The sequence below is a fragment of the Cyprinodon tularosa genome, unplaced genomic scaffold (genome assembly GCF_016077235.1).
Source record: "Cyprinodon tularosa strain WSP-4 unplaced genomic scaffold, ASM1607723v1 ctg1098, whole genome shotgun sequence".
NCBI lineage: Eukaryota > Metazoa > Chordata > Actinopteri > Cyprinodontiformes > Cyprinodontidae > Cyprinodon > Cyprinodon tularosa.
The window spans coordinates 38,892-65,500 of NW_024037891.1; the positions used below are offsets into that span (position 1 = coordinate 38,892).

The 26,609-nt window shown below is 46.1% G+C and overlaps 1 protein-coding gene across 1 annotated transcript; it reads right to left on the bottom strand.

Moving 5' to 3' along the window:
- Positions 1-2,352: 2,352 nt before the first annotated feature.
- Positions 2,353-26,609, bottom strand: asxl1 (ASXL transcriptional regulator 1). The gene is made up of 12 exons (XM_038294263.1): positions 26,300-26,609; positions 18,122-18,204; positions 15,111-15,113; positions 11,747-11,864; positions 11,393-11,582; positions 9,302-9,462; positions 7,538-7,622; positions 7,214-7,380; positions 6,787-6,883; positions 6,183-6,288; positions 5,147-6,101; positions 2,353-5,068 (listed from the first exon to the last, which is right to left on the bottom strand). The coding sequence occupies exons 1-12, from the start codon at positions 26,354-26,356 to the stop codon at positions 2,669-2,671; spliced, it is 4,422 nt and encodes a 1,473-aa protein (XP_038150191.1). The 5' UTR covers positions 26,357-26,609; the 3' UTR covers positions 2,353-2,668.

Here is a 26,609-nt window from a genome sequence, read left to right on the forward strand (position 1 = left end):
CCAGCTGCTATGTACTGCTGAAGAAAATGTGGAGGGATTGGCGACCACCTACACATATTCTGGGATGGCCCAATGATGCTTCCTTACTGGAGGGGGGTAAAGAGTGAGATAGACAGGGTTCTGGGTACTGACTTGCCGTTCACTCCGAGACAGTTTCTTTTGGACCTAAGTCATGAGGACAAGTACTCCAGAGATCAAAAGTATTTACTACATATTCTACTGATGACTGCTAGAAAAATGGTAATGATAAAATGGAGGAATGCACTGCCTCCTACGGTTGCACAGTGGAAGCAGGTATATGGAATGGAGGCTTTAACTGCCCAATTACAACTGAAGTGTGATGTTTTTATAAAGAGACGGTTACCTATAGAGAGATTTATTTCCAATTTTACTGAATCCCACAGACTGTTATAATGTATTAACTGTCCATCTTTCTACTTTATCAGTCCATTTTACATTCTGTATCGGTCAGCTCCATGGATGCTGGATTTTCTTTTACTTGCTCTCCGTCATGCACTGTTACATAATCTCTATGTGCCAAGGAATATTTAGCAATGTGTGTTCTTGTTCATGTTTGTTTAAAAAGCAAATAAAAAAAGTAAAAAAAAAAAAAAGCTGCCAGGATCAGGAGAAAAGAGCATATCTAAAAAACTTAAACTAAGATTGTGAGATCAGATAAAGATTCCTCTTTTATGCTCATTTAGCAGCTGAGATGAAAGAAGTCCTGAAATTGTCTCCTTAGTTTAACAGACGATGTTTGAGTTGATTTCAATCATAAAGAGTTTTCCAAATATATTTTACTGTTTTCATTTTAATCTCCAGTCTTTGGTTCCACCCCAAATAATCTGATTTATCTAAAGGAGCCATTAGTGAAAAATTAAACATCTGCTCTCCTCTCAAAACCTTTTTTGATAAAGTCCTTTTTTAAAGTTTCATTCCTGAATTTATTTCTATTTAGAAAAATAATGGAGCAGAATTCCCTTTAAACTGGATTATTGCCTTTTATCCTGGTTTGCTGCCATCTTGGTTTTATTGCTGCTGGTCAACATTAAATTAACGCTTTGAATCATTTTCTATTCAGATTCATTTGGTCTCTTTATTTGCTGCAGTGACAGAATTCAGTTTAATGATCTTTACAAACCATCAATACTTTAAGTAGAGAGATGCAAACCTCTCATATCCTGTTGCCATAGTGATGACGGCTTCACCCGTTTCAGGATATCTACTCTGCGCTTGCCGCCTGTTGAAGCGGTTCGAGAAATTCAGCGAGAAAACCCGCTTAATTTCATTAACCCATTTAGGCCTAAAACGCCTGGAAAAAACACCTTAAAAACCTATGGCCGATTTTAAAAAATACCCCTAAAACCTGAAGTTTTTCTGTAAATTCAGCAACTGTGTCAACGCCTAAATTATTGATATCTCAGCTTCTGTAGCAGATAGAACTCAAAATATATTTTATCTTTGAAATTCTTCCAAAAAAAAAAAATGTGAAAAGCAGTAATCAAAAAAAAAAAAAATTCAACCTTTTATTTTTTCCATATGTGATCATGTCTTCATTGAGAATGTGCAATATAAAACGTTTTCAAAATAAAGAACAAACATTACATAAATAACTATCTGATGATTACTTATTAACAGTATTATTATGCATAATAATGCATATGTCTGTGTTATAAATTGCATACAACCTACCTCCAGATGGCCACAAATCTGTCCCGGGACATATTTTGGGGGAACTGCGTCCTGAAGAGAGGTTTACATACACAGCCCAATAAATGTCTTCATCTCCGTCACAGTCACCGGTGACCACTTTGCCATCTTTGCTCTTGTTGGAGTTTGGTTTGTTTGGTCACTGTACCTATTCGTCTCGGTAACTAGATGCATCCAAAGTTCTGCATTAAAAATATGCTCAAATGCCTGCAGCGGTGTGGCGTCTGCAGGCAAATCAACTTTCACTCCAGGTGTGCGGTTGAAAACACTCCGTGCATTGCGGTGGTAGTTCGATTGGTTCAGCGCGTTCAAAGTCATCATTTTCATCTATACCGTCATCAAAGCCGACACACTCCTCAAAATCACCGCCTTCCGACAACTCTTCTCTGTCAAACTCCTCCATGTTTGCTTGAAAAAAACTTCTTGCTTGACTTATATGCTCTCCCGGCGTCAATGGTAGAATGACGCAACAGCACCCCCGGCTTGAATGGTAGAAATGCGGTAATGCTTTCCCGGCCTAAATGGGTTAAACTTTCAGTCTGATCAGTTTTACTAAACTTCATTAACGCCTCCCCCACAGCGATGGATTCCCTCGCCACGCGCCGCCACAGGAAACTTTCAAATGAGGCAATTAAGGAGCCATTTTTATTTATTTGTTTTAATGGATAAAAAAATATTTCTTTGGACAAACAGTCAGTCCCTATTTGCAGAGCAAATAAGAATCAAAACAACAGTGACCTCCAAACGATGCAAAGTGGAGCAAGACAAGATGAGGTAAACGGCCAAATGTACAGGAAAGCATGCCCCACATTCACAACAAGAAGAATTAGAATAATAAACAATACAAAAAGAAAAATCACAAAATCTGCAACTAGAGCAACTTATTTTACAGGTTAGATTTGAGCAGTTGGGATGCAACGCCCACCCAGAGCTGCCCAGTAACGCTGCTGGTTCCACATTATCTGACCACCAGGCAGGAAACGCAGAGTTTGGAAGGTCCGATGCAGTCGTCGTGACAGAAGGCACCGCAGCCTTGGCACATGATCATGGCTTTGAGGCGGCAGGAGCATTTCAGCGCCACCTCCTCCGTCGTACTGTCCGTGAAGGCCTGGATGCTGAGCGTGGTGTGGCTGGACGCCAGGCGAGGGCGCAGCTGGAGCACGCCATCAGCCACGCCCCGCGAGAAACCGCCGTTATCCATCATGGACACGTTAGCCGTGTAGCTCACTACCCCCCCGTTTCCTCCCTGTTTAGGAAGCTTCCCGTACAGCTGGAAGGGGAGCGAGGTTGAGGAAGAGGAGGGCAGAGGAGAGAGCGAGGAGGGGGAGCCGGAGGAGCACGGAGCTTTGCTGTGCTCCTTCTTTGATATCCTGGTTAAAGTCATCTCCATGTTCAGCAGTCCCTCCATGGCGCCTCGGCTCAGGTACCCGTCCATGGCGTTGGCCGGCTCCTTCTTAGGCACGGCGGCGGCGGACTTGGCCGCGCCCTGGCACGAAGGCCGTGAAGCTGTTTCGCTCTTCACCGCCGGAGCAGGAGACGGCTTTCTCTGATGGGACAGAGAAAGAAGAGCGCCGAGCTTGACCCCGGCGGCTCCGTCCGCGCTGTCTGCAGCGCCGCCGTTGGACACGGCGGGGTCGACCTGTTGGAGCCTGTCTGGAGCGTCCCTCTGCTGATGCGGGTTAGCGCCGCACTCTTTAATAACTCGGGACTCTACGACGGCCAGAGGCGCGCTTTTAGACAAAGAGGAGGGCAGAGAGGTGATGACGGGGACGGCAGACAGCTGCGACACGTCCGCGGCGCCAGAGACCCGATGGCTGGTGGGCGACTTGTTCAGGCTACGAGTCAAATCTGGAGTGGGACACTGAGCAGAGGAGTCGGACCTGTGGGCCGCTTCTGTCTGTCTCTGTGGCGGCAGTAAGCTAAAGGCCAGCCGAGTGGCGGAGTGTGGCGGTAGGACCTTCTCCAGCGGCAGACTGCCCTGCAGGAGCTGCGTCACCAGAGGGTTGTTGGCCTCCACAGATGACACGGCTCTGGCGGACTGAGGCGGTCGCTTGGCGGCGGCGGAACCATTTGGCTGAGCGATGGGAGACTTTGAAGGTTCCCCCTCAGCAGAGCTTTCTTTGGAGCCGTCTTCTCCAGGTTCCACTTTAACAGGAGGACTAAGATGGCGGCGGTCTTGAGTATGATTGTCTGGTAGGTGAGGCGGAGCTTTGGGGAAGCGGGGCTGAATGACGGTCTGGCCTTTGTGGCTGGGTAGGAAGGCCTGGATGAGCGGCGGCTGGTTCTGAGGGGGGAGGCTGCAGATGACCAGCTGTCCGTTCGGCTGGGCGTTCCAGCTGGGGTCAGGATACCCCGCCGCCGCCTCCTCCTCCTCCTCCTGGCTGTCGTTCTCACAGTCTGAAGCCGTTTCTGTGGAGTCGCTGTGGACGGCCTCTTCTTCGTCCTTTACTTGAGGAGCCGTTGGAGAAGAGGCGGCCGTCGGCCATTTGGCTGATGGAGAACGTTCTCCTGGTGGGTCCAGATGGTGCGAGCTGTGATGGATAACCCCGCCCACTCCACCCTCCCTCCCCTTGTCTTGGCCTTTGGCCTGAAGAGAACCACTCAGAGTTTGAAGAACATCCACACCATGCGCTCCAAACCTTGGGAAGGAATCTGGGATGGAGGTTTGGGTCAGGGCAACTTTTTCACAGCCTGGGTCGACGGTCTGAGGCGAGGCGGCCGACGACTCGGCCACGGGGCTGGCCTTGGCCGACGACTCAGATTTAGCGTCCGGCTCTGGAGGAGCTGGTAAATCGCTGTCTGTTAACCTGTTGGAGGAGCTCAGGGGGTCGGCCGTCTCCTCCACCTTGGTCTCCCCACCTGGTCTCTGCTGATGAGGGCTGATGACTTGTGGAGACATGGAGGCGGAGGTGTTGGACGGCGAGGGAGAGGAGTGGGAAGCAGCTTCTACATCGGGAAGCTGTAATTGTGTTCCAGACGAATTAGGCTCCGAAGAAAAGTCCTGCTCTTCACTCCCATTGGCTCCTCCTCCATCTCCTCCTCCTCCTCCTCCGGGCTCGACTGGTCCTGGGTGCTCTCGGCTTCTTCGTTCGCTGCTGCTATCCGATATCCCAGCAGGAGGCCACACCCGGACACAGGACGGCCCCGCCCCCTCGGCAGAGGCCGCAGCAGCAGCCTCCCGTTGGGCGCGGGCTTGCTGGGCGCGGGCTTGCTGGGCGCGGGCCTTGATGTCTGCCAGAGTCCGCGCGCCGCCCGTCCCCGACCTCCGCGAGCATTCCGTCGGGGGCACGATCCGGGGACAGATCTGGTAGGTGGGGTGACCTTTGACCCAGGGAGGTTTGATTCTGGAAAGTTGAATCTAGAAGAGCAGATAAAGCAGAAGGTCAACATGTGAAGGATTCCTAGATGTGAAGAGAGCAAACATCGCAGGACTCACCCGGATAGGTGGCACCTTGGGCTCTTCGGTTGTCGGCTGCGGCTTCTCTGAACACACGCTGTCAATTGTGGTACGAAAGGACCGACGGTCGTTGAGACGTGCCCTTTTCTCGGGAAAGCTGGAGAAAGCCTCGACCTCATCCTGCCTCCTCTTCTGCTCCTTGAGCTGGCCGACGAGCATGGGGGTGGTGGCGGGGCTGGCTGACGGACTGCTCTCACGGCTGCTGGTGACGGTCCCCCCGGTCACAGAGGTGACCACCGAGGCGGCGTCATCCAAGTGATCCGCAGGAACCGTGGCACTGGAGGACCCTGAAGAGGACGAGGAGTCCAGCCCAGTGGTAAAAGCTCCCTGCTGATCAGGAGAAGAGGGAGAGGAGGCGGGAGAGGAGGCCGGTGAGGAAGAGGAGCTGGACGAGGAAGATGGGGAGGTGGTGGAAGCCAGGACAGGTGGCTCCTCCTTGGGGAGCTGAGAGGGAGCCACTTCCAGCTCTTCATTTGCACTGGTGGAAGCTGTACTGGGACTTGGACTGGGAACCGGAGTGGGAGGTGCAGGTGTGGTTGGCTCTGGAGCAGGAGAGGCTTCCGGTTCCGCCACCGTGTTCTCGACGGGAAGCTCCACGCCACAGTCCACGTGGAGCACCACCTCCCCTTGAACATCCGTGCTGCTGGGGACGGGGGAGTCCACAGAGACGGCGGCGACGTCCAAAACCGCTTCGGCGTCCGCCTCTTTGGGTGGCAGAGCCGGACTGGCCTTGCAAAGGGTGCGGCGGGCCCTGCGCCGCAGGTCGGCGCGCGTGCGCCTCCTCATCCTGCCGTCTCTCCTACGCCGACCCACAGTGCGCCTTTTGGGGACGCCCGCCGAGACCACGTCCGCGTCGCCTTCCAGCACGGTGGCCGCCACCTCACTGGCTTCACTGACCGTTAGCTTTAGGGACTCGTCCCGCGTCAGACCCAACCTGCAGGGCGACAGCGAGAGCTCAGCAAGCAGCACTTTGCTAAAAACAGAAACAGCTTTTCTAAACACAACATGCTCTTACTTCTGCCCGTGGTACTCTTCAAAAAACTTCTCTTTCCACGCCTCCACCTTCTTCTCCTTCTCCTTTTCCTGTCGGAATCGGACCTGCATTTCATGGGTGAATTCACCTAAACAAACAAACACATCTCAGCGTTTAAACACGCACCATAACGACACCATCACATCCACCGTACGCATCATATCCTGCCTCCTGTCATGGTACAATGAAAAGCTTTAGAAACCACTCCTCCATCTTGGTTTTACTAGCGCTGCTTTTAGGGTGGACATAGTTTGGGACGTTGGTCAATAACCAAAACATGACTTTCTCTACATGTGGCGGGTTTAGGCGTAGCAGGGCGCCATTCTTCCCCTCGTCTAACGCTCGGCTTTCAGTCGTTGCATGAAAGAACTGAAGCTTCTGCATCTCTCAGAGGTTCGAAAGGAATCAGGTGATCTGTAACGTCTCCCGTTTCCTCACTGAAGGGTTTCATTTGTCCTTGATGAGTTTAAATCAGCTCAGAAACAGGGGCTTCAATCTGGGCTGAATCAACATCCTGTTCACCTCAATAAGCTTTTCTAATCCACCAGCGACCATCTCCCAACAGTGCTGGATGTGAAGACGTTACCTTCAGCCAGTCTTTCCTTCCAGCTCTGAGAGGCGTGTGTGAAGAACTCATTGTTCAGGGCGGACGTGCTCAGCCGCGCCATGCCGTCAGGTCCAACCTAAAAACAACAATTCCAAAATGTAGTTTGCATCTATGCAGAAGTGCTATAATATTTATCTCCATTTGCACAGAGACCATGTCTGTATGGACTATTAACAGTTTATACAAACAAAGAGTAATTATAAGAGGCTATAAAATAAATAAATATTAAACTTTTTACCGATGGAAACTATAAAAATCTTCCTGTAAACCAGATCTCAGGTTAGCCTGGGAAGGTTCAGTGGCTTTAAGGTGACCCGTTTCTGGTCCCAGCACTGAAGGAGCGTCATCCTCTGCATCACTACCAGGTTTGAAGAGTTAGAAAGCATTTAGAGGAAAAAGGATCTACCTGTCGATCCACCTCTGGCAGCAGCTGGAGCAGCTGCTGCTGTGAATGTGAGGGAAAAGCTGAGAAGGTCCGCACATTGATGAGGGCTCGGATGTTGGTGTTGACCAGAATGGAGCCCGGCGTCTCAAAGTCTATATCTACGCCTCCACGACTTCTTTTCATGGGACCTACCACAGAGGGAGGAAACAAAACAACAACGCTTTCAACATGGAGGACAGGAAACCACATCAAGACAGCATTATACAGAGGGTCCATTCTGAAGGTCTGTAACGGAGATAAAATCCAAACAGAAAACACGCCAAGCACAGTCCAAACCGCTCATACCTGTGGACACGTGCTCTCCGTTGACTTTAAGAGGAGTGAGAACAACGCGAGGCATCATGACGGCTTTCTTCCTTTGTCTTCCTGACTACAAAAAAAAAAAAAAAGAAAAAGATTATAAAACATTTAATAAACAGTGGATATTGATCAATGCTGATAGCTCCTATTAAGGTGGAACGGTTGACAAAATCCACGCTTCGGTTCGGTTCACGGTTTCACAGTCACGGTTTTCGGTTCGGTATATGTTGATTGTTAGCCTGACATGTTGGACATGTTGCTGTTAGCATAAACAACACGTGTTGCACAATGCTTGCACACTGTTGCACTTTTATCCACAGCTTTCTTCCCGCCGTCATCGTAGGTCACTCTAAATGCAAAGTGGTCCCATACAGCAGACCTATAAAGTGCTGCTGGCGCGTCTTCCAACTCCTGTTCTTTCCCACTCGCCATACCCACACAATTCTCCACAACAACTGATTTTTTTCTGCTACACCCGGCTACGCTGCTTCGCTTCTTCTTCTTCTTGTTTACTACTGGTGGTTGGCTTTGGTCGCAGTACCGCCACCTTCTGCTCTGGAGTGTAAACGCTTCGCCTATGAGAAAAAGGAGCAGCGCATGAACCGAACGCAACACACGCGAATCAAACCGAGACAGTCGAACCGAACGGTTCTGACGGTTTTCAGAAATCGTCCCATCCCTAATCTGTATACATGGGAAGCAGGAGGTGGAAGCAAAGCAAGCTAACCCCAGGCTCACACAGACTCCGGTCTTACCGTTGCGGTGCCGCAGTGATTCCAAGTCATTAAAAAGACGTAAACCTCTCTCACCGGCTGCTGAGCTGTCCGGCTGCGGTTACCGAGACACTCCGCAACAAGCTCTCGCAAATATCCTTATTTGGGCCGTTTTATCGCGTGAAGTTACGTGAACTCAAGTGAACTTCTGTTAAATCTCCGGACCTGTTGCCGGAGCCGCAGAGCCGCACCGCACCGTAGTCAAAAGGGCGGTGTGAGAGGGGGTGTGCGGGAGTTGCGGTCTCAGTCGGCTTGGTAACCGCACCGGAGCCAGTGTGAGCAAGGGGTAAGGCCATGCAGCTAGCAATGCTAACAGTTCCACACTGAGGAGTGAGGTTCATCAAGTTTAACGTACTGAGAATCACGGCTTCTGATCTTTGGAGAACCTGGTGGGCCTGACGTCCCCACAGTCTAATGTCCCCTTTAAAGGGACCATGATGCCATTTGGACATATATTCCTTTTTTTTATTAAAGTAGCACTCAAACATTTGGTTCTCTTTGTCGGACTAGCAGCTGCTCAGCGGTTTTCCCAACATACCAGTGTTTAGTTATGCGCCTGTGGTCGAACCCCCCCTTTGCATTAAAGGGTGCTGGAAATGTGCTCATCCTGCTCTGCCTCCCTTCAATCCTTTTTCTGCTTTCTGTTTATTTCCATAAATCCTGCGTTAGCGAGCCTCTCACCGTGGTCATAGATATTCTGACTAGAAGCTAAACACTTCCCCTTTCTCTCTGAGGGTTGATTGGTTCAATCATAAAACCTCAGAATAAACGACTGGGGAACATTTATGGACCAGCAGGATGGGAGTGAAATAGAACCTCAACTATATTGTCTTTCTGAACTGGTTGACTAGCGGGCCCCTGCTAAAGGAAGACCGAAAGCACCCGAGCCGTTTCCTCTGAAGCATCAGCTGTTTATTCTACAGATTAGAAATGTCAGTCATTTTTAATCTGATGTGAAACCGAGCTTTGAGCTCACCTGTCGTGAACGACTCAGCCTGGTCTGAGCGTGCTGGCTCTGCTGAGCATCTGTGCGTCCCTGCTGCCCGGCGGCCCTGCTGAGGCGTGTCTGAGGGTGGCTGCTGGGGGCCTGCAGCTCCGTGGAGCAGGAGGCGCTGGACGAATTCTCATCCACTGATGCTACAGGCCAGGAAAAATAAATACGGTTAGGCAGCTAGAATCCTCCTCTACCTGCGCGGGTTTTCAAACCAACAACTTCAGTAAGGAGGCTGTGCGGGGACACAGCACTAATGCTTTAGATCCTGGGCAGGTGGGAAGTTTTTATTTGGTTAAAGAGGAAAAACCTGCTGAAATGATGGGTCAGGGTTAACCTTAAAGTATAATTCCGGTTTTTAACACTTTTAGCCCATTTTCTGTAGTGTCCAGGATGAAATCGAATGATCGACACCAAAATTTTGACAATTGGTCCTGTCTCTGCTATTTGGCTCATGCAGAATCCCCCCCTGGCTTTCAGAATGGCTTCCATAGTGCATGTCCGATAATGTCCTTAAAACAACCGGAAACGGAAATGGGGCCTGTTTACGCTTAGTTGTAGTCTTTTCACAAGGCCCAAGTGTTTCTGCTTCACTCTGTGTACTCCGACGTCGAGGTGCTAACGTCTCTGTTAAACACTTTAAAAAACTCTGAAAATGGAATACGAAAGGTGGATTCTTGAGGAGGACATATTGGACTTTGAGTTTGACGGTAGAGGATACCGTCGCCAACTAGTGGTCTGGAGTGTGCAACGCTTCAGATTCGAACGGGAAGCGGAAGTTTATAAGCGGTTGTGATGTATCGGAAAAAATAGTTCTGGGATTTACAAAATGCTAAATAAAACAAGACAGGAACGGTTTTTCTTCACGAAACTTTTTTTGGAACGTCATTGAACAGCGCTGACGACCCGGTGAGTAGCATATTTTAAATAAAGAACGTTTAAGGTTGTTTTAAGGACATTATCAGACATGCACTATGGAAGCCATTCTGAAGCAGCCAGGGGGGGATTCTGCATGAGCCAAAAAGCAGAGACAGGACCAATTGTCAAAATTTTGGTGTCGATCATTCGATTTCATCCTGGACACTACAGAAAATGGGCTAAAAGTGTTAAAAACCGGAATTATCCTTTAACCCTAACCCATCATTTCATCAGGGTTAGGGTTAACCTTAACCCCATGATGTTATAATAAGCAAAGCTTTATTTATGCAGCCAGTTTTCATAGAAGGTGGAACCAAAGTCAGACAGATCAGCAGCCAGACCTCAGCTATTAGAGCAGGACATGATGATCTGTTCGGACGATGATGAAGAGCTTCAGGTCTATGGAGGAACTGGGATCTGTATGAAAAATGAGCTTCAGGTAAACATGCTGCCTTCAACTCCAGGAAGGTGGTCTGATTTTGGCCCCTGAGTGCACAGCATCTGGATGCTGCTCCTTTAAGCAGTCAGTAACGGAGCTTAAAGGGAAGGACGGGCTGGTCTGGGAGGTTAGCAGCCTGGATCACATGACTTCCCTCTGGCTCCTTTAACCCGACTCAGACTGGAGACCAGAATGTCCTTAGATCCTTCTTCCTTTCACCAATGTGGTTCATCTGCTGGAGCATCTCCAGATAACATCAGGCTCCAGGCTGTAGAGACGATAGACCCCCACCCACCCCCCACCCGGCTGAACAACCCTGGGGACCAGAGAACCAAACACGCTGAAGGAGGCTGGACTTTCTGCAGCTGCTCAGGAGGTGCAGCTCATGTTTACATCAGCTGTCTATAGGGGGCGCTCTGCTACCTCCTCATCAGTGGTAGCGTAATTTCACCTCATTGATGAAAAGGTTACATCTGGGAATGAGTTGGAAGTGAACATCCAGATGTTTGCTCTATCCATCAGCTAATCTGGGAACCAGCATCCCTCCTTCTGTAAAACATGGCTACTGCAGCGGAACGATGCGCCTGGATCAGAGCAAGTAGCCTAGCATGGCTTCCCACTGCTGATCAAACATGGAAGCTTTGCCCCAAAAAATGCATCTGAACTCAGGATGAACTGGACTGAAGACCTAATCAGGAAGCAGAGAAGCGTGAATCTACCATCGTTGTCTATGACGGCGGCGTTCTCTGAGGAGTCACAGCTCTCCTGTTCAGCCGTTTCGCTGGAGTCGACCTGGGGAGCAGCGGAGCCGGCCACCGGAGTGCTGCTGCTGCTCGAAGTGGCGTTTCCGGCCGACTCTGACGGAGCTTCTGACTCTGAAGCTGGTTTAGTCCACTGGAGGGCGTTTTTCTACAGGAAACAAACAAAGATGTTAAAAGGTGACCATGAAATCCTCCTGGAAGGTAAACAGCCTCTGACCCTGAAACCATGCTTCTACTGAATGACTTCCTGGGTTGCTACGCCCACAGAGTTTAACGTTAGCGAGGGAGAGAACACATGAGTGACTTGAGTACCTTGAGCGTAAACAGACTCATTCTTCCAGGAAGCTTGAAGAAGATGCTGTTCTTCACCCGATCCCCCCTGACTTGAGAATGCAGCATGGTGACCAAGCAGGCCAGAGGAGCTGTGCCACTAAAACCAAACACAGAAGTTCATAGTTAGAGAAAACGTCTCAGACAGTTAGCAGAGCAGAAAATTTCCAGGAACAATAATGTCTGTTTTAGATCAAACTCTAAAGGCAATCAGAGATTGCTGAAGTGGAATGTGACAGCTTCTTAAAATTTATTTAAAAAAATAAACAGTAATTGTGACGGCTGATGAAGCGGCTACATTTGACCGACAACATAAGAAAAAAAAAACACTTTTTAGTAAGACTGAAGTTATAATGTTAGATGGAAACACTGCTGAATATGATCAGCTCTAATCTCCGTGTTAAAATACTATTTTTCCAAAAACAGAAAGTTGTCAACAGATGCTACAGATGCCTCCATCCTGATCAGGAGCCCAAACAGCCCAGAGAACATAAGCTCCAGTTAGCCACCATCATGTAGGGATTGTTTTCATAAAGTCGCTTTAATAAAAAAAAACAAGCTGAGACTTGATCGTACTAAATAACAAATTTAAAATCCAAACTATAAAATGTTAGTTTAAGGGCACCTTGCCATGACCACCCCCACTTTCATGAGGGTTTCATTTAACTCAAGAATGCTTTATTGATGCTTAAGAGTTCAAGTTTCAACATCCCAGTAACATGTCTTTGATGACGCCATCAGATGTTCCTCCTTTGGTTTAGCTGCTTCTATTTCTGCTCCCTTTCAGTCTAATAATAATAATAAAATCATATGTCTGATGTTCCGGCTTATTTTCCTATGATGGCTTACAGTTTATCCACATCTTTAATAAAGATCTAATTATTGATAGAAGGTATAGCTGGAATTTTCTCCACTGCATGCTGATGTTTTATTATTGGGTATATAATAATAAGTATATTTGAGCGTATTGATAAAAAAAAAAAAAAACCCTGCTGCTACATTCTGATCCTCCATGGATGAAGGACTGAAACATGAGGACAGGAGAAGGACCTGCTGCTGCTGCTGCTTCTGGAAATGTTGGAGCCTGGAAATCAGCAGCATTTCCTCTTTGATGTATTAAGCAAGAAGATGAGATTATATCTCAGATTTTATGCCTTTTCTTTGATTCCAACTACATTATTTGGCTGTTTGGATCGACGCCATCTCTGCATGGCTGTAGCTCGATATAAAGTTCTTTCATAAGCTCCATGTTTCTCCATCATATCAGTAAAAATAACTTGGAAATGAAAGAGTGAATTCTACTCCATCATACTGCGTTATACTTCAATGGATAAACCGATCCCTAATATTCAGAGCAGCAGCGTAACAATGATCCTCCTGGAGGATCCGCCATGATTCAGAGCATCAACAAGCTGAAGCAGATGTTCTGTTTCCTTAGCAGGAAAACTGCATCAGGAAGCTGTGTGGAAAAAGGCTGGAGGGAGAGCAGCAAGCAATAGCCTAGCATAGCAATAGCCTGGCATAGCAATAGCCTAGCATAGCAATAGCATAGCACCTCAGTCTTTTTCACATGACCATATTTTCACAACTATAAGGCGCATATAAACGTCTTTTTTTTCCTCAAATTGTGCGGCGCGCCCCATGTGTTACTGCGGACGTTGTTGAGAGCGCCATGAGATGGTTAAAGGGGGAAGTGTGGGCGTGGATTGTGTATAAAAGAACAGGTATGAGCTTTATGCAGAACATTGTTGTCATAACAACCCTGAAAATGGCAAAGAGACACGCCTATGAGTGCAATTTTTCCATCCGGACCAGGACTACAGTTGCTCAGCAACGTCCGGCGGATTATAATGAAAAGCTGGCGAGCTTCCACTCCTTCTGCAGCAAACATCACCGACAAACGCATCCAGCCAAGCCACATCAACATGGACGATGTGGCGCTCACTTTCGACATCCCGGTGAATCACACGGTGGAGAAGAAGGGGACCAGCACGGTAGCGATACACGCAACGGGGTATGAAAAGGCGTCGTTTACTGTTGTGCTTGGCTGCCACGCAAATGGACAGAAACTGCCGATGGTGATTTTTAAGAGACAGACTTTGCCTAAAGAGACTTTTCCAGCTGGAGTCGTTATTAAGGCAAATGAGAAGGGCTGGATGGATGAGAAGATGATGAAAGCGTGGCTGAGGGAGGTGTATGTAAGGAGACCAGGTGGTTTTCTCCACGCATCACCATCGCTGTTAATCTGTGACTCCATGCGTGAAACAAATGAACGCTGTTATTCCGGGAGGTCTGACAAAGGAACTTCAACCGCTTGACATCGGTGTGAACCGGCTGTTCAAAGTAAGGCTGCGAGCGGCGTGGGAGCGATGGGTGACCGACGGAGACCACAGTTTCAGGATAAGTGGAAGGCAGCGCCGGGCAAGTTACGCCACCGTTTGCGGATGGATTTTAGATGCTTGGACTAACGTGTCTGCTGGCGCTGTTCAAGCTTTCACAAAAGCGGGCATCATTTCCGAGGAGCCGCACGGCACGGAAAGTGACTCTGACAGCGAAGAAGGGGAAATTTACGACGGAGTATTAGGGCCACACATGAAGAGAAAAAATATTTTTGCCATGACGAGATTAAACTTGACATGTCGACTTTAAAGTTTACATGTCGACATTAAACTCAACATTTCGAGAATAAAGTTGAAATGTCATGTTGAGTTTAATCTCGACGTGTCGACAATAAAGTTGAAATTAGTTCAAGAGAGCCAACCGCTGCACAGGTTACATGCACAGAATCCAGAATCAGACATGCCTTGTGTAGATGATTTGGTCAAATTGTACTTTCTGTGATGATTATACAGTTATACAGTTGCAGCACGTCAAAGACTACCTTCACTCTTAAAACGCAGACTGCAGCTTTGGAGCGCGGTCGCTCTTTTCTCCAAACTTTGGAATGTCGAGATTAAGGTCGCCACGATATATCAACTTTATTCTCGACATGTCGACTTTAAACTCGACATGTCGACTTTAAAGTCGACATGTCGAGTTTAATCTCGTCATGGCAAAAATATTTTTTCTCTTCATGTGTGGCCCTAATACTCCGTCGTAGAAATTGGCATGTCTGATTTAGCGCAGCTGTTTAATTCAGAAACAGAGGATGATGACTTTGATGGGTTTGATTAATACTTTGTAATAAATACTTGAATAAAGCACAATCATACTCAGTTTTGCTCCTGCTCTATTTTTAAATACGCAGTAGAGGTATTTAAATGTAGTAGAGGACATGTATCAGTATATAAAACCCAACAATTATAAGAAAAGGCCTTTAATAAAAAAAAAATGTTCTTTAACGTACCTTCTGTTAACCGACGGCAGCAGTCCAACGCATTCATGGAGAGAGAAAAAAACAGTTATCCACAGAACGCATCATGTTCACTTAAGAAACCGAAACACTGCAGTTTTCATGAGAAACTATTTGCTTTTAAAAACAAATAAGCTGTTAAACAGAACAGATCCCAGATCTGAATCAATGAAATGATCTGATTGAATTAGAGCGAGATTGATGGCGTAGAGGTTAGAGCGGCGCATTTTGTGCATAATAAAAACACAGAGCATTTGTTCAGAGCAATAAATCACTTTTAAAGACAAATATTTAAACTCCTTGTTTAAATTAATAAGCTAAAATTTACACTACTAAAAAAAAAATTGAAGAGAACCCTCAGAAAACATCCTAGATCTGAATGAACGTAATCTGTAGTAATCTGATTGAATACTTCTGGATGAAGGTGAATGTTCCGACAACATGGAAATCTCCTTGATTAACTAATAGAGGCCTGGATTTAATATAAAGGCTGATCCAGCTTCAAACAGGTCAGAATGAAGCTAAGGCCTCCATCTAGGACCTCCCTACAACACCTGGGCAGGCAGCTCCTAGAGAGAAGGAGGATGGTCTCCTTAAGCTCCTTTATCACCTTGATGATTTAGACCAGCAAATGCAGACGTAAGAAACACCTGGCAGAAACGCTGGCATATGTTGGAGAAGTTATTGGTACGGTTTAAGATGTGAGCAAGCTGAAGTAGGCTGAAACACGCTGAATTAAGCTGGAGCACCCCAACATACGGCAAGTACGTCGAGAATTTTTTTGCATGCTCAAGAGCATGCCAGCGTCTGCCCTCCATGGGCCGTCAGTTCCAGGTCAGTTATCTGATGGTTGACATCCGTTCAGTGTTGGTTCCTCATCAGTTGTGGCGTCTAGCTTATCCTAAACCTCTCAGTAAGTTGTGCGGAACTTATCAAGAACTTTTCTCTAACTCCTATCAAGGTATCTGACATGTTCCAGACGAGCGCTGAATCCGTTTCTAGCTTCCAGCTACTGTATAATGGCGTATTGGCAGCGTTTTGGTATAAAGGGGGTTCACAGGAGGAAACCGTCAGTTCTCCTCCAGACTTCATCCCCATCATAGGATGAGAGAGAAGGTGAGTGATGGATCCTCCCATCGCTGCCCCCCCTCAGGACACTGTGCATCATGGGCATTACACTGCCGTACATTATGCAGAAGTTGGGCTGTTGTTGGACAGAAGTTCTGGACTTACTATGAATAATCTATGTCAGGGAAACCACTAAAAAAATCAGCAGGGTCTGATTAAAGAAAATCATAATTATGATCTGTTACTTTAAACAGAATTTAACACTGAAATAAAATGAGGTGTTTATGCATCCATATTATACATAGAATTTTTAAATAGATTTAAAAAAGACACTTTTTTCATTTTAAAACATTGACCAAAAATCGTTCAGTTTGGTTTATAGACAATTTCCTGATTCCCATATTTTCTCAAACACCTGAACTGAGCGTTTGTTATTTTCTTTCTTTTTTCTGTCTTAATGTTGGCAGTGGGCTTTAGGCTGCCCTGCAAGGCTTTAAACCTGGGTTTAACCGGAGACTAAGCCATTCTCAAGCACATATCAAGGAGCTCATTTTGAGCCTGGATCCAGATTTCTTGTTGATTCTGTTCATGGTGGAGAATCCTGCTTCACAGCAGCAGGTTGAGCCAAACATCCTCTAAATGTGCAGGGTCATCTTTGAGCACGCCATTTCACTTTTCTTTCACCAGTTCACCGCAGTTCTTCCAGCAGTCCACACTTTCTCTGCTCTCTTTTTCTCATGGTCTTCTCCTTCTTTCCCATCGCCCGGCTTGCCACAGGTTTGCCTGCTGTGTCTAAAAGTAGCAGCAGCAGCAACCCAGACTGACAGCTCATTGGCTCATTTGGATCACGTGCAGCCTGGAGCCGGACGCTCCACTTTACCGTATTAACAGGAGAAGCGGCGCAAGTGAAGTTAGACACTGCGGTCGGACAACATTTGGTAATTTATACATGTTTTAAATCAGGTTTGGTCCGGATCCGAGCTGCGACCCGCTAATCCGTGACCTCTGGTCTATGTGTACGCCCAGAATAGGATAGAAAGTTCAGCGTCTTCCAGCGTTTCAGGCGATTCTGGGACGTCAGGCAGAGACGCTGGATAAATCATCATGATGTTAAAGGAGCTTTAGGGATCTCCTCCCAGACCTGGACTAAAGCGTCCTAAACCTCCTGGACCGTCGTCCGTGGTGCAATGTGACGTTGCTAATCCACTAACTTTGAAAACTGTTAGCTAACACTTTAGCATTTATTAAGTCGGCTTTAGTTAACTTTGGGTTCTTTAACAAAATTCACAGGTTTATTCCCTAATGTAAACAGGTGTGAAAAGTGGGTGGATGTTAACCTCTAGCCGGACCCTGAGCAGCGTGTCCTCACCGCCTAAAGCTGCTAACCTAGCTTCAAAGCTAATAGAACTTCATTAAACCATTATTAAGGTGTACTTTATATTATCCTGGTTGAAAGGTCAATAGCCATGTTAGAACATCTTCCAAATGAATAAGTAGCTAATATATGTTGCTGCCGTATTATTGATTTATTTTGGTTAAATGTTTTAGTAGATAAACCTTTCTGACCAGAGGAGCATACTGGAAATGTTGAGATGGGGACGTAATTTCCTACCTAATGTGATTAATTACTTCTGAGGTTGTAGAGCATTCTAAGTCAGATAGGAAGGATGTATGGATTCATACCGTTTGAAAGGAACACTTAGATCCTTTGTCAGCAGAAAAACGATGTTTGAGAATGTTTACTGTGGATGGGACCAAAATAATTAAAGATAGATGAAACTCCAGCTGAGCTACGCTTCATTTGTTTGGCCAACAGGAGCTGGAACGCCTGCCCAAATGAAGGACGCCATCCCAGGAGGCCACACGAACAGGAGTTAAAGCGCACCAGAGAACAGGATGCTCCAGTGAGTCGATCTGTGAGCATGCAGGTAACTGACCTCATCTCCTTCAGCCCCTTGGTCTGGATGACATGGAGGATTTGTTTAGGAGTCATGGGTGCATCAGAGAAGTTCTCCAGGACCTGGAAGACATGTTTTTAAACAACACAAGGTCAACCAGATAAAACTGGAGCTTTCACAGTCCTCAGCTAGATCAGAGCCCCTGGCTAACCGCTACCTGGATCAGAGCCAGCGGCTAACCGCTACCTGGATCAGAGCCAGCGGCTAACCGCTACCTGGATCAGAGCCACCGGCTAACCGCTACCTGGATCAGAGCCACCGGCTAACCGCTACCTCGATCAGAGCCACCGGCTAAACGCTACCTCGATCAGAGCCACCGGCTAAACGCTACCTCGATCAGAGCCACCGGCTAAACGCTACCTCGATCAGAGCCACCGGCTAAACGCTACCTCGATCAGAGCCACCGGCTAAACGCTACCTCGATCAGAGCCACCGGCTAAACGCTACCTCGATCAGAGCCACCGGCTAAACGCTACCTCGATCAGAGCCACCGGCTAAACGCTACCTCGATCAGAGCCTGAGGCTAACCGCTACCCAGAGCCACTGGCTAAACGCTACCTAGATCAGAGCCACCGGCTAAACGCTACCTCGATCAGAGCCATCGGCTAAACGCTACCTCGATCAGAGCCACCGGCTAAACGCTACCTCGATCAGAGCCATCGGCTAACCGCTACCCAGAGCCACCGGCTAAACGCTACCTCGATCAGAGCCATCGGCTAACCGCTACCCAGAGCCATCGGCTAACCGCTACCTCGATCAGAGCCACCGGCTAAACGCTACCTCGATCAGAGCCACCGGCTAAACGCTACCTCGATCAGAGCCACCGGCTAAACGCTACCTCGATCAGAGCCACCGGCTAAACGCTACCTCGATCAGAGCCACCGGCTAAACGCTACCTCGATCAGAGCCTCTGGCTAACCGCTACCCAGAGCCACTGGCTAAACGCTACCTAGATCAGAGCTACCGGCTAAACGCTACCTCGATCAGAGCCACCGGCTAAACGCTACCTCGATCAGAGCCATCGGCTAACCGCTACCCAGAGCCACTGGCTAAACGCTACCTCGATCAGAGCCATCGGCTAACCGCTACCCAGAGCCACTGGCTAAACGCTACCTTGATCAGAGCCATCGGCTAAACGCTACCTCGATCAGAGCCACCGGCTAAACGCTACCTCGATCAGAGCCACCGGCTAAACGCTACCTGGATCAGAGCCACCGGCTAAACGCTACCTGGATCAGAGCCACCGGCTAACCGCTACCTCGATCAGAGCCACCGGCTAACAGCTACCTCGATCAGAGCCACCGGCTAACCGCTACCTCGATCAGAGCCACCGGCTAACAGCTACCTCGATCAGAGCCACCGGCTAACAGCTACCTCGATCAGAGCCACCGGCTAACAGCTACCTCGATTAGAGCCACCGGCTAACAGCTACCTCGATCAGAGCCACCGGCTAACAGCTACCTCGATCAGAGCCACCGGCTAACCGCTACCTCAGGTTGGTTATCCTGAATTTAGCCTTTGTTCATCTGAAGCCTGCTGCGGGGTTCTGAATGCAGGGAGGGAGAGCTGCATGATAAGCCTGCCAGTGGGGAGAGCCTGATCCGCTTTAACACAAACTAAGATGGAGGTCTGAACAATGACCCGGATCCAGCTGTTTGGGAGAATGAGGGGTCAGGGGTCAAACCAGGTATTCAGCAGCACAGGGCACCGTACACGTACCACTGCTTTCAACCGTTAACACCACAGACCTGATGTGTGCAAGACCCTTAACCCCACACTGCTCCGCAGGCACCGCACAATGGCAGCCCTGCTCCCCATGGGGAGGGGTTAAATGCAGAGAGGGAATTTCCCCAATGTGAGATCGATAAAGTTGAATTATTAATGATTATTAAATCCTGGAATGGCTGTGGTGGTTTACCAGAGGAGGTCTGAGTTCTGATTGGCCTGTTTGTGGAATGATAGTAAAACAATCAGCTGATCCCAAATAGGAAGAAAACAAGGAAGTGATTGTAGATTTCATGGCTGCTGCTACATTCAACCTCAAAGGAAGAGAATGAAAATAGAGACTTTCCTGAATATTCAGGATGAGTGTTTGCTGATCTAAAGAAGCTACAATATCAAAAAGGAAGCGGATATGGGTGAAATATTTAATCCTTCTTTAAAAAATAGTTATCCAAGAAAATAATCAGGAGTAAAAACATTTAACAGCCTAAAGGAGGAGAATAGGCTCTATGCACAGCTCCACTACTTCCTGAATTTAAGGCAGCTCCTTTGTTTCCTGTCTTTCATTACTGGACGAACTGATTAATCCAGGTGTGTCTGGCCAGTTACTTAGGTCATACACACCTGGATTAATCAGTGCATCCAATCATGAAAGACAGGAAACAAAGGAGCTGCATTAAATTCAGGAAGTAGTGGAGCTGTGCATAGAGCCTATTAGCAGGAAGAGAGCGCTAAACCGTGTGACAGTGAGAGAAATGACCAGCCGGCTCAGTGTGACATCATGGCAAGGACGCCATCAGGACTGACGGCGTAAAGGTCACAGAGTTCCCCGTCTTTACCGGCTGTGTTGGTGGCGTATAAAACTCAGTTCCACTGAAATATTTCATTTCTTGGTAAAATGCTAACATGTGATCTTCAGCGATGCAAACGTTGCCATTTCATCAGCTGCAGTTTTCAGTTGGGAGAGGAATCAATTAAGCCAATTAATAAAAGTTTTTATTGATGAAGATTTGATATCTGGGACATCAGATCACTGATAACTGATTTAAAAGAATAACGATGGTAGAATAACAGCTGGATGTAAATATGGAGTTAGAGTCCAGCAGCTGCTGGGAGGAACGATGTGACCCTTCTAGATGTGATGTCCCAAAAATGTCCCAAGTAGATTTAAACCAACAAAGGAAACACGCTGGATTCATTTTGAAACGTACGGATCATTTTAGAGGGAAACATTTTCCTCACGGTTGGGGAACAGCGGAGAAGAGAACAGTTCTTCCGGATGACAGGGAGTTTTCTTCTTCACCACTGCTATATGCTTAGGCTGAGCGATTGCTGAAGAGTCAACGATTACGCCGTAAGAATCAGCAAATCAATGACTGGATGAAATTAGCTGGTTTTCTTCAATAGAAACTTTTAATTAGGCTGGATGATCTGGTTGAATCGTTTCTATAAAGTGACCTGAGATGACCTGATATAGAGATAATATGTATAGAGATAAAGTGAATGGTGTTTTTGCTCATCCATCAGTGTCGGACATGTTAGAAATGTGATCTCTGGGTTTGATCTAAAATGATTGAGTTTCACCTATAGTTGCTTTACCTAACGAACAGACTCTGATCCATCCCTGTCTGCTGCTATAGATGCGTGTTTATCCCCCTGCAGTTACGGCCTTGGCTCACTCCCAGCCTTTAGACTGATGGTGATGCTGCAGCTCAGTCTTCACTACAGTTTGTCTACCTCCTAAATTAAATCCACCAAGGTCGACTGAACGTCCTTCTCTCCTCCAACCATAAAACCAGCAGCAGCTTTGGCTGTATGACCGGCAGGCTCTGCCATTCCTCCGATTAACTCACCCATATATATAAAAGGCTGCAGAGATTTTCATCAACATTTACTAGAAATTGGATATTTTTAAGCATTTCTCTGATTTACATTAAAGGAACAGTACACCCAAAACATGATTAGCCTTCATTTTCTACTCACCCCCATGCTGAACAACACTCTGGAGTACTTTTTTGATATCTCAAATGCATCTGGAGATCTGGGAGGCTTCTTGCTGCCTGCTGACATTCAAATAATGGAGGTCTATGGCGCCCGAGGCAGAAAGGTCCATAAAAGTCCACAAAAAACGTGTCAATATTCCTCCATACTGCTCGTCCAATGTATTCCAAGTGTCCTGAGTGGGTAGCGTCCAGAATTTACTCGAAACAAAGTCATTTAGAATATTTTTAGAGCATAAACAGTAGTGTATAGGATTTCCTGAAAGCGCGTTCACGACGCTACGGAAACCGCGGCAGACCAAACCATATGAAAGTGCGCATTCAGCTCGGCAAAGAACTCATGCTCTTCCTCAACACTGAAGTCCTCAGACATTTTTCTTTGGTTGTTTCTTTCTTTGCACAGGTAAACAGCACATTTCTTCTTCTACGCTTGCATTATCGGCAGAGCAGACACTGAATGCGCACTTTCATCTGGTTTGGTCTGCCGCGGTTTCCGTAGACTCGTGAACGCGCTTTCAGGAAATCCTATACACTACTGTTTATGCTCTAAAAACATTCTAAATGACTTCGTTTCGAGTAAATTCTGGATGCTACCCACTCAGGACACTTGGAATACATTGGACGAGCAGTATGGAGGAATATTGACATGTTTTTTGTGGACTTTTATGGACCTTTCTGCCTCGGGCGCCATAGACCTCCATTATTTGAATGTCAGCAGACAGCAAGAAGCCTCCCAGATCTCCAGATGCATTTGAGATATCAAAAAAGTACTCCAGAGTGTTGTTCAGCATGGGGGTGAGTAGAAAATGAAGGCTAATCATGTTTTGGGTGTACTATTCCTTTAATTAAACCACCAAACGCTGCTTTTGGTTCTTTGAAACCAACACCTTCAAGATTCGACAAATCAAAGTTCATATATATCTTCCAAAACAATATTAACATATAGTTCAATTACATTAGCTCTAAACAAACACGAAACCACCTGAAATGTCTCCTTGCAGCTGGTTCTTCCATGAAAAGATAGCAAATAAACTGCAACAAACCAATTGTAACTAAAGTTTAGATGTTTTGGTCCAAATGAATGATAATCCTTACAGTATCTTAATGAAGGCTGGGATGGTTTTTGTTTGCTGTTTTGTTGAAAACGCAATCAACTGTTTCAATAAAGAAGATTTTATCCTGAATGTAAATTCTAGTTGTAAATCAGGGTTGGTCAATACCTCGATATAATCAATATGAGCTACTGGCTAAAAACTAAGATATTTGACCAAACTGGAGACCTTCTTTCAGACTGCACTTCTAGATGCTGGAGATCTATGAGTTCAATCTCTGCCTCCATCATCATCATCAGAGCTAATGAGTGAAAGCAGCTGATGAAGAATGCACCTCTGGAGATGATTTCAGAGAGAAGTCATCCTGATTTCAATAAACCGTCCAGAGAACCGTGACTATCCTGTTCTCACAATGTTTGAAAACAACCTTCAGTCTAAGGATGAAGAAAACCTAACATCGCCTTATATTTACACGATAGATATCACCATTTAAATAAATTACTTGCACTGATATAATCATTCAAGCTTTTGGTTTTAAATTAAAAGCATTTTACTTAACCAGGTCAAAGCTTTTCTGTCTCATTATGTCTTTAGGGGTCAGAATTAGACATTCAACAAGATCCCAGCAACCAACAGGAAACTAAGCAAAAACACACAATAATAAATAAAATCCTAAAAAAGGCCTCTTCTGTGCATAATAAAAAAGTTACAGAATGAAAAAAGAAACGGACCTCAAATTACAAAAACAAAAGTGGGAATAGTGCTCTACATAGTGTCCTAAAAATCAGAGCCTTATCAGAGCATCTGTTAGCTTCTATTGATCTTTACCTGCTGGGATTTTAAGGAAGCTCAAAAAGCTGTAAAATTGAGAACTTTGCCAAGTTTAGAAAAATGCCTGGATAACATCACAGCTATTAGAGCATCTAATAAACATTTAAATAACATCATAAATAGCAACTGATTTCCCTCATATGGGATCACGCCTTCAAACTGCGAGGCCAACGCCATCGGCTCCACAGCTGATTGGTTGAACGGTTTAATTGATGCGGGGAGACGCTGACATGCAGACTTTATAACATTCTTCATTCTGCAGCTGATTCATTTTTAGGAGGTGGAATAAATCTGTACCGCTGTCTTTTAAAGCACGTCTTAAAAATTAGCGGCTTTAGTTCTACGTCCCGCTGCCGCCATATTTAGTTTGCCGGTTGCTGTAGTGTGCGTGAAATTAATCCTGTTTGGAGGAGGGGTTTATGATGCATTCAAAATGTGTGGGAAAAAGAACTCTCAGTGAAATAGATGCAGATGGCTTACTGTCATCATGAGAACTCGATGGCTGCGATGGAGTCATTTTAACTATTGTGCGTGGGGAAACTGGAGATACATCCAGTATATTCCATATATGGCCCAGCCCTAGTTCAGTCAGAGGCTTGTTTAGAGCTGCTGCATCACTGACCTCAACAGCAGATCAATTCAACTCCAATTAATCCCAAAAGAATTTTGAAACGCTGTAGGAACCCATCAGCATTTTTCCAATGGTTGTTGATGTTGCAGGTAGAAGGATATGCTGTAGAGGTCTGTGTTGCATCGGCTCCAGAGAAGCCTCTAACTGAACTGATGAAGAGGGTGCTCTTTATGTGATGAAGAATAAATTTCCTGTTATAGAACATCTCCAGATATTTTAGAGGAGTTCCTAGAACAGATCAGCAGACCGTTCAGCTAATGGCATCGATATCGCAACAGAGCAGATACCAACTACAGGTTAGCTATTAGCCCAGAGGCCCTCAGGCTGAATCACTACCTACGGTTATCTTTATATTGATTTCTCATGAGGCTGAAACACAAATTAATTAAAGCAAAAACCACCCAACATGCCGCAGCATCTCTTTGTTAAAACAATTATGACTTTGCTTTTTTTTTAGATTTAGGACTTGGAGCCAAACATATTCACAACAATCGTACCGACACCAACTGGATAGATCAGACTTCCCTTCTTATGGTGGCCTTAAAGGTTTGTAGAACCTCGCTGTGAGCGACTGCTGAATTCTGAAACTGAATTAATTAGCTGCACAGACCTAACACAGACCATAACACAACCTTTAGATTTAATAAACTCCACAACAGAAAGCTCTAACTTTAACTGCATGCAAACAAAGAGCCTCAGTATTTGGACAGCGACTGGAAGAAAGGATTGAATCTGTAGAGAACCGATCCCAACCATGCATCTCTGCTCTGAGGTAAACAAACACCCGAGTTCATCTAATCTAACAGCTGTTTTCTATCTTTAAAGGAGACCAATGCAGCTGCTTCATTCCTGTAGTTCATGCAACAGTTTCAGAAGCTTCAGTTTTCTTTATCTCAAACATTTTTCATTTAAAGCAGAAATATAATTTACTAATAACTGCACTTTTTTCTTTCTGAGACGCATTTTTGTTGTTTTACCTTTCTCTTCAGTCTATTCTCTATTGTAGTCATTTTTCAAGTGCAATAGTCTTTCATGCACTGAAAAGCTTTAATTTGCCACACTTGAATTTCTCAGCTCATGGTTAAAAAGGCTGTTTCTGTTCTATTGCATGAAATTTCCTTTTAATTTCATCAACAAGAGTCTAAGACAATATGAGACAATTAGTGTAAAAAGTAATTTGTCACTAATGTTCCCTGGTCCTTGTTTCCATATCTGAAGGCATGTAAAGAGATACACTTCTGTAGATATAAATGATGCCTGTAAATCATTCTGTACATGTTTCCGGAGGCCTTTAAAGTATTTATACATTTCTGTTAAAAACAGTCATATCTGAATTAAAACATGTTTTTTTAACTTCGTGGGGGGAAAAAACCAGAAAGAAAGGAGTTAGCTTCGCTTTTCACTGCACGCAGAATTCTCCAAAACATTTGAAGCGTAAACACAGTGAATGTTAACGTTTGCCGCCATATTTGGTCTTCTAAATGAAAATAAAACACCTTAAATCTGCGGTGAACATTAAGTTAAGAGTTATTTTAGCCGCGCGGCTCCCCGTTTTCTGATAGTTACACACTGAATCTGTTTTGATTCTCAGAAGCGTCGAGCTAACTGGCTAGCTAGTCGGCTAGCTGCTAGCAAACAAAGAGCAGAGGAAGAAGCTAATGATGCTAACAGGCTTCCGCTACTTCATTATGTCGCATTTTATCCCATTAATCTTAACAGGAATCTCCATTAACCCAGTCTGCTTCAGAGAAACAGAAGCTATTTAAATTCTTCCATTAATGTGGTTTAGCTGCTGCTGCTGCTAGCAGGCAAAGCAAACAGCAGAAGCTAGCTAGGCCGTGGTCGCGGGTGGAATTCCCACTTAGAGCAGCGTGTTTCTAAAGGCTTCGTGTCTAGAACATGCCCAGCTGTCCTGTCTCACCATGCGAGCAGCTTCAGCCCAGGTCCGCTCCTTCTTCCTCTTCTGTTTGTCCTTCATCTCTGCTGGGTCGCTACCGTTGAAGCTGAAAGCGATGGCGGTGTACCGTTAGCCAGTGGCTACCACTAGTGGAAGAAAAGGCTCCTTTTAAACAGACTGCTGCTGCTGCGACTTTCTGTGGTTGCTGGAGCGTTTGGATGCGTTTCTAAAGCAGCTAGTCGCTCATCTTGCTGCAGAGGCAGAGTGAATGCAGGGTTAGCAGCAGGAAGAGCCGGGTTCAAAGGTCAAATCCTCCGCAGGAATGCAACACAAC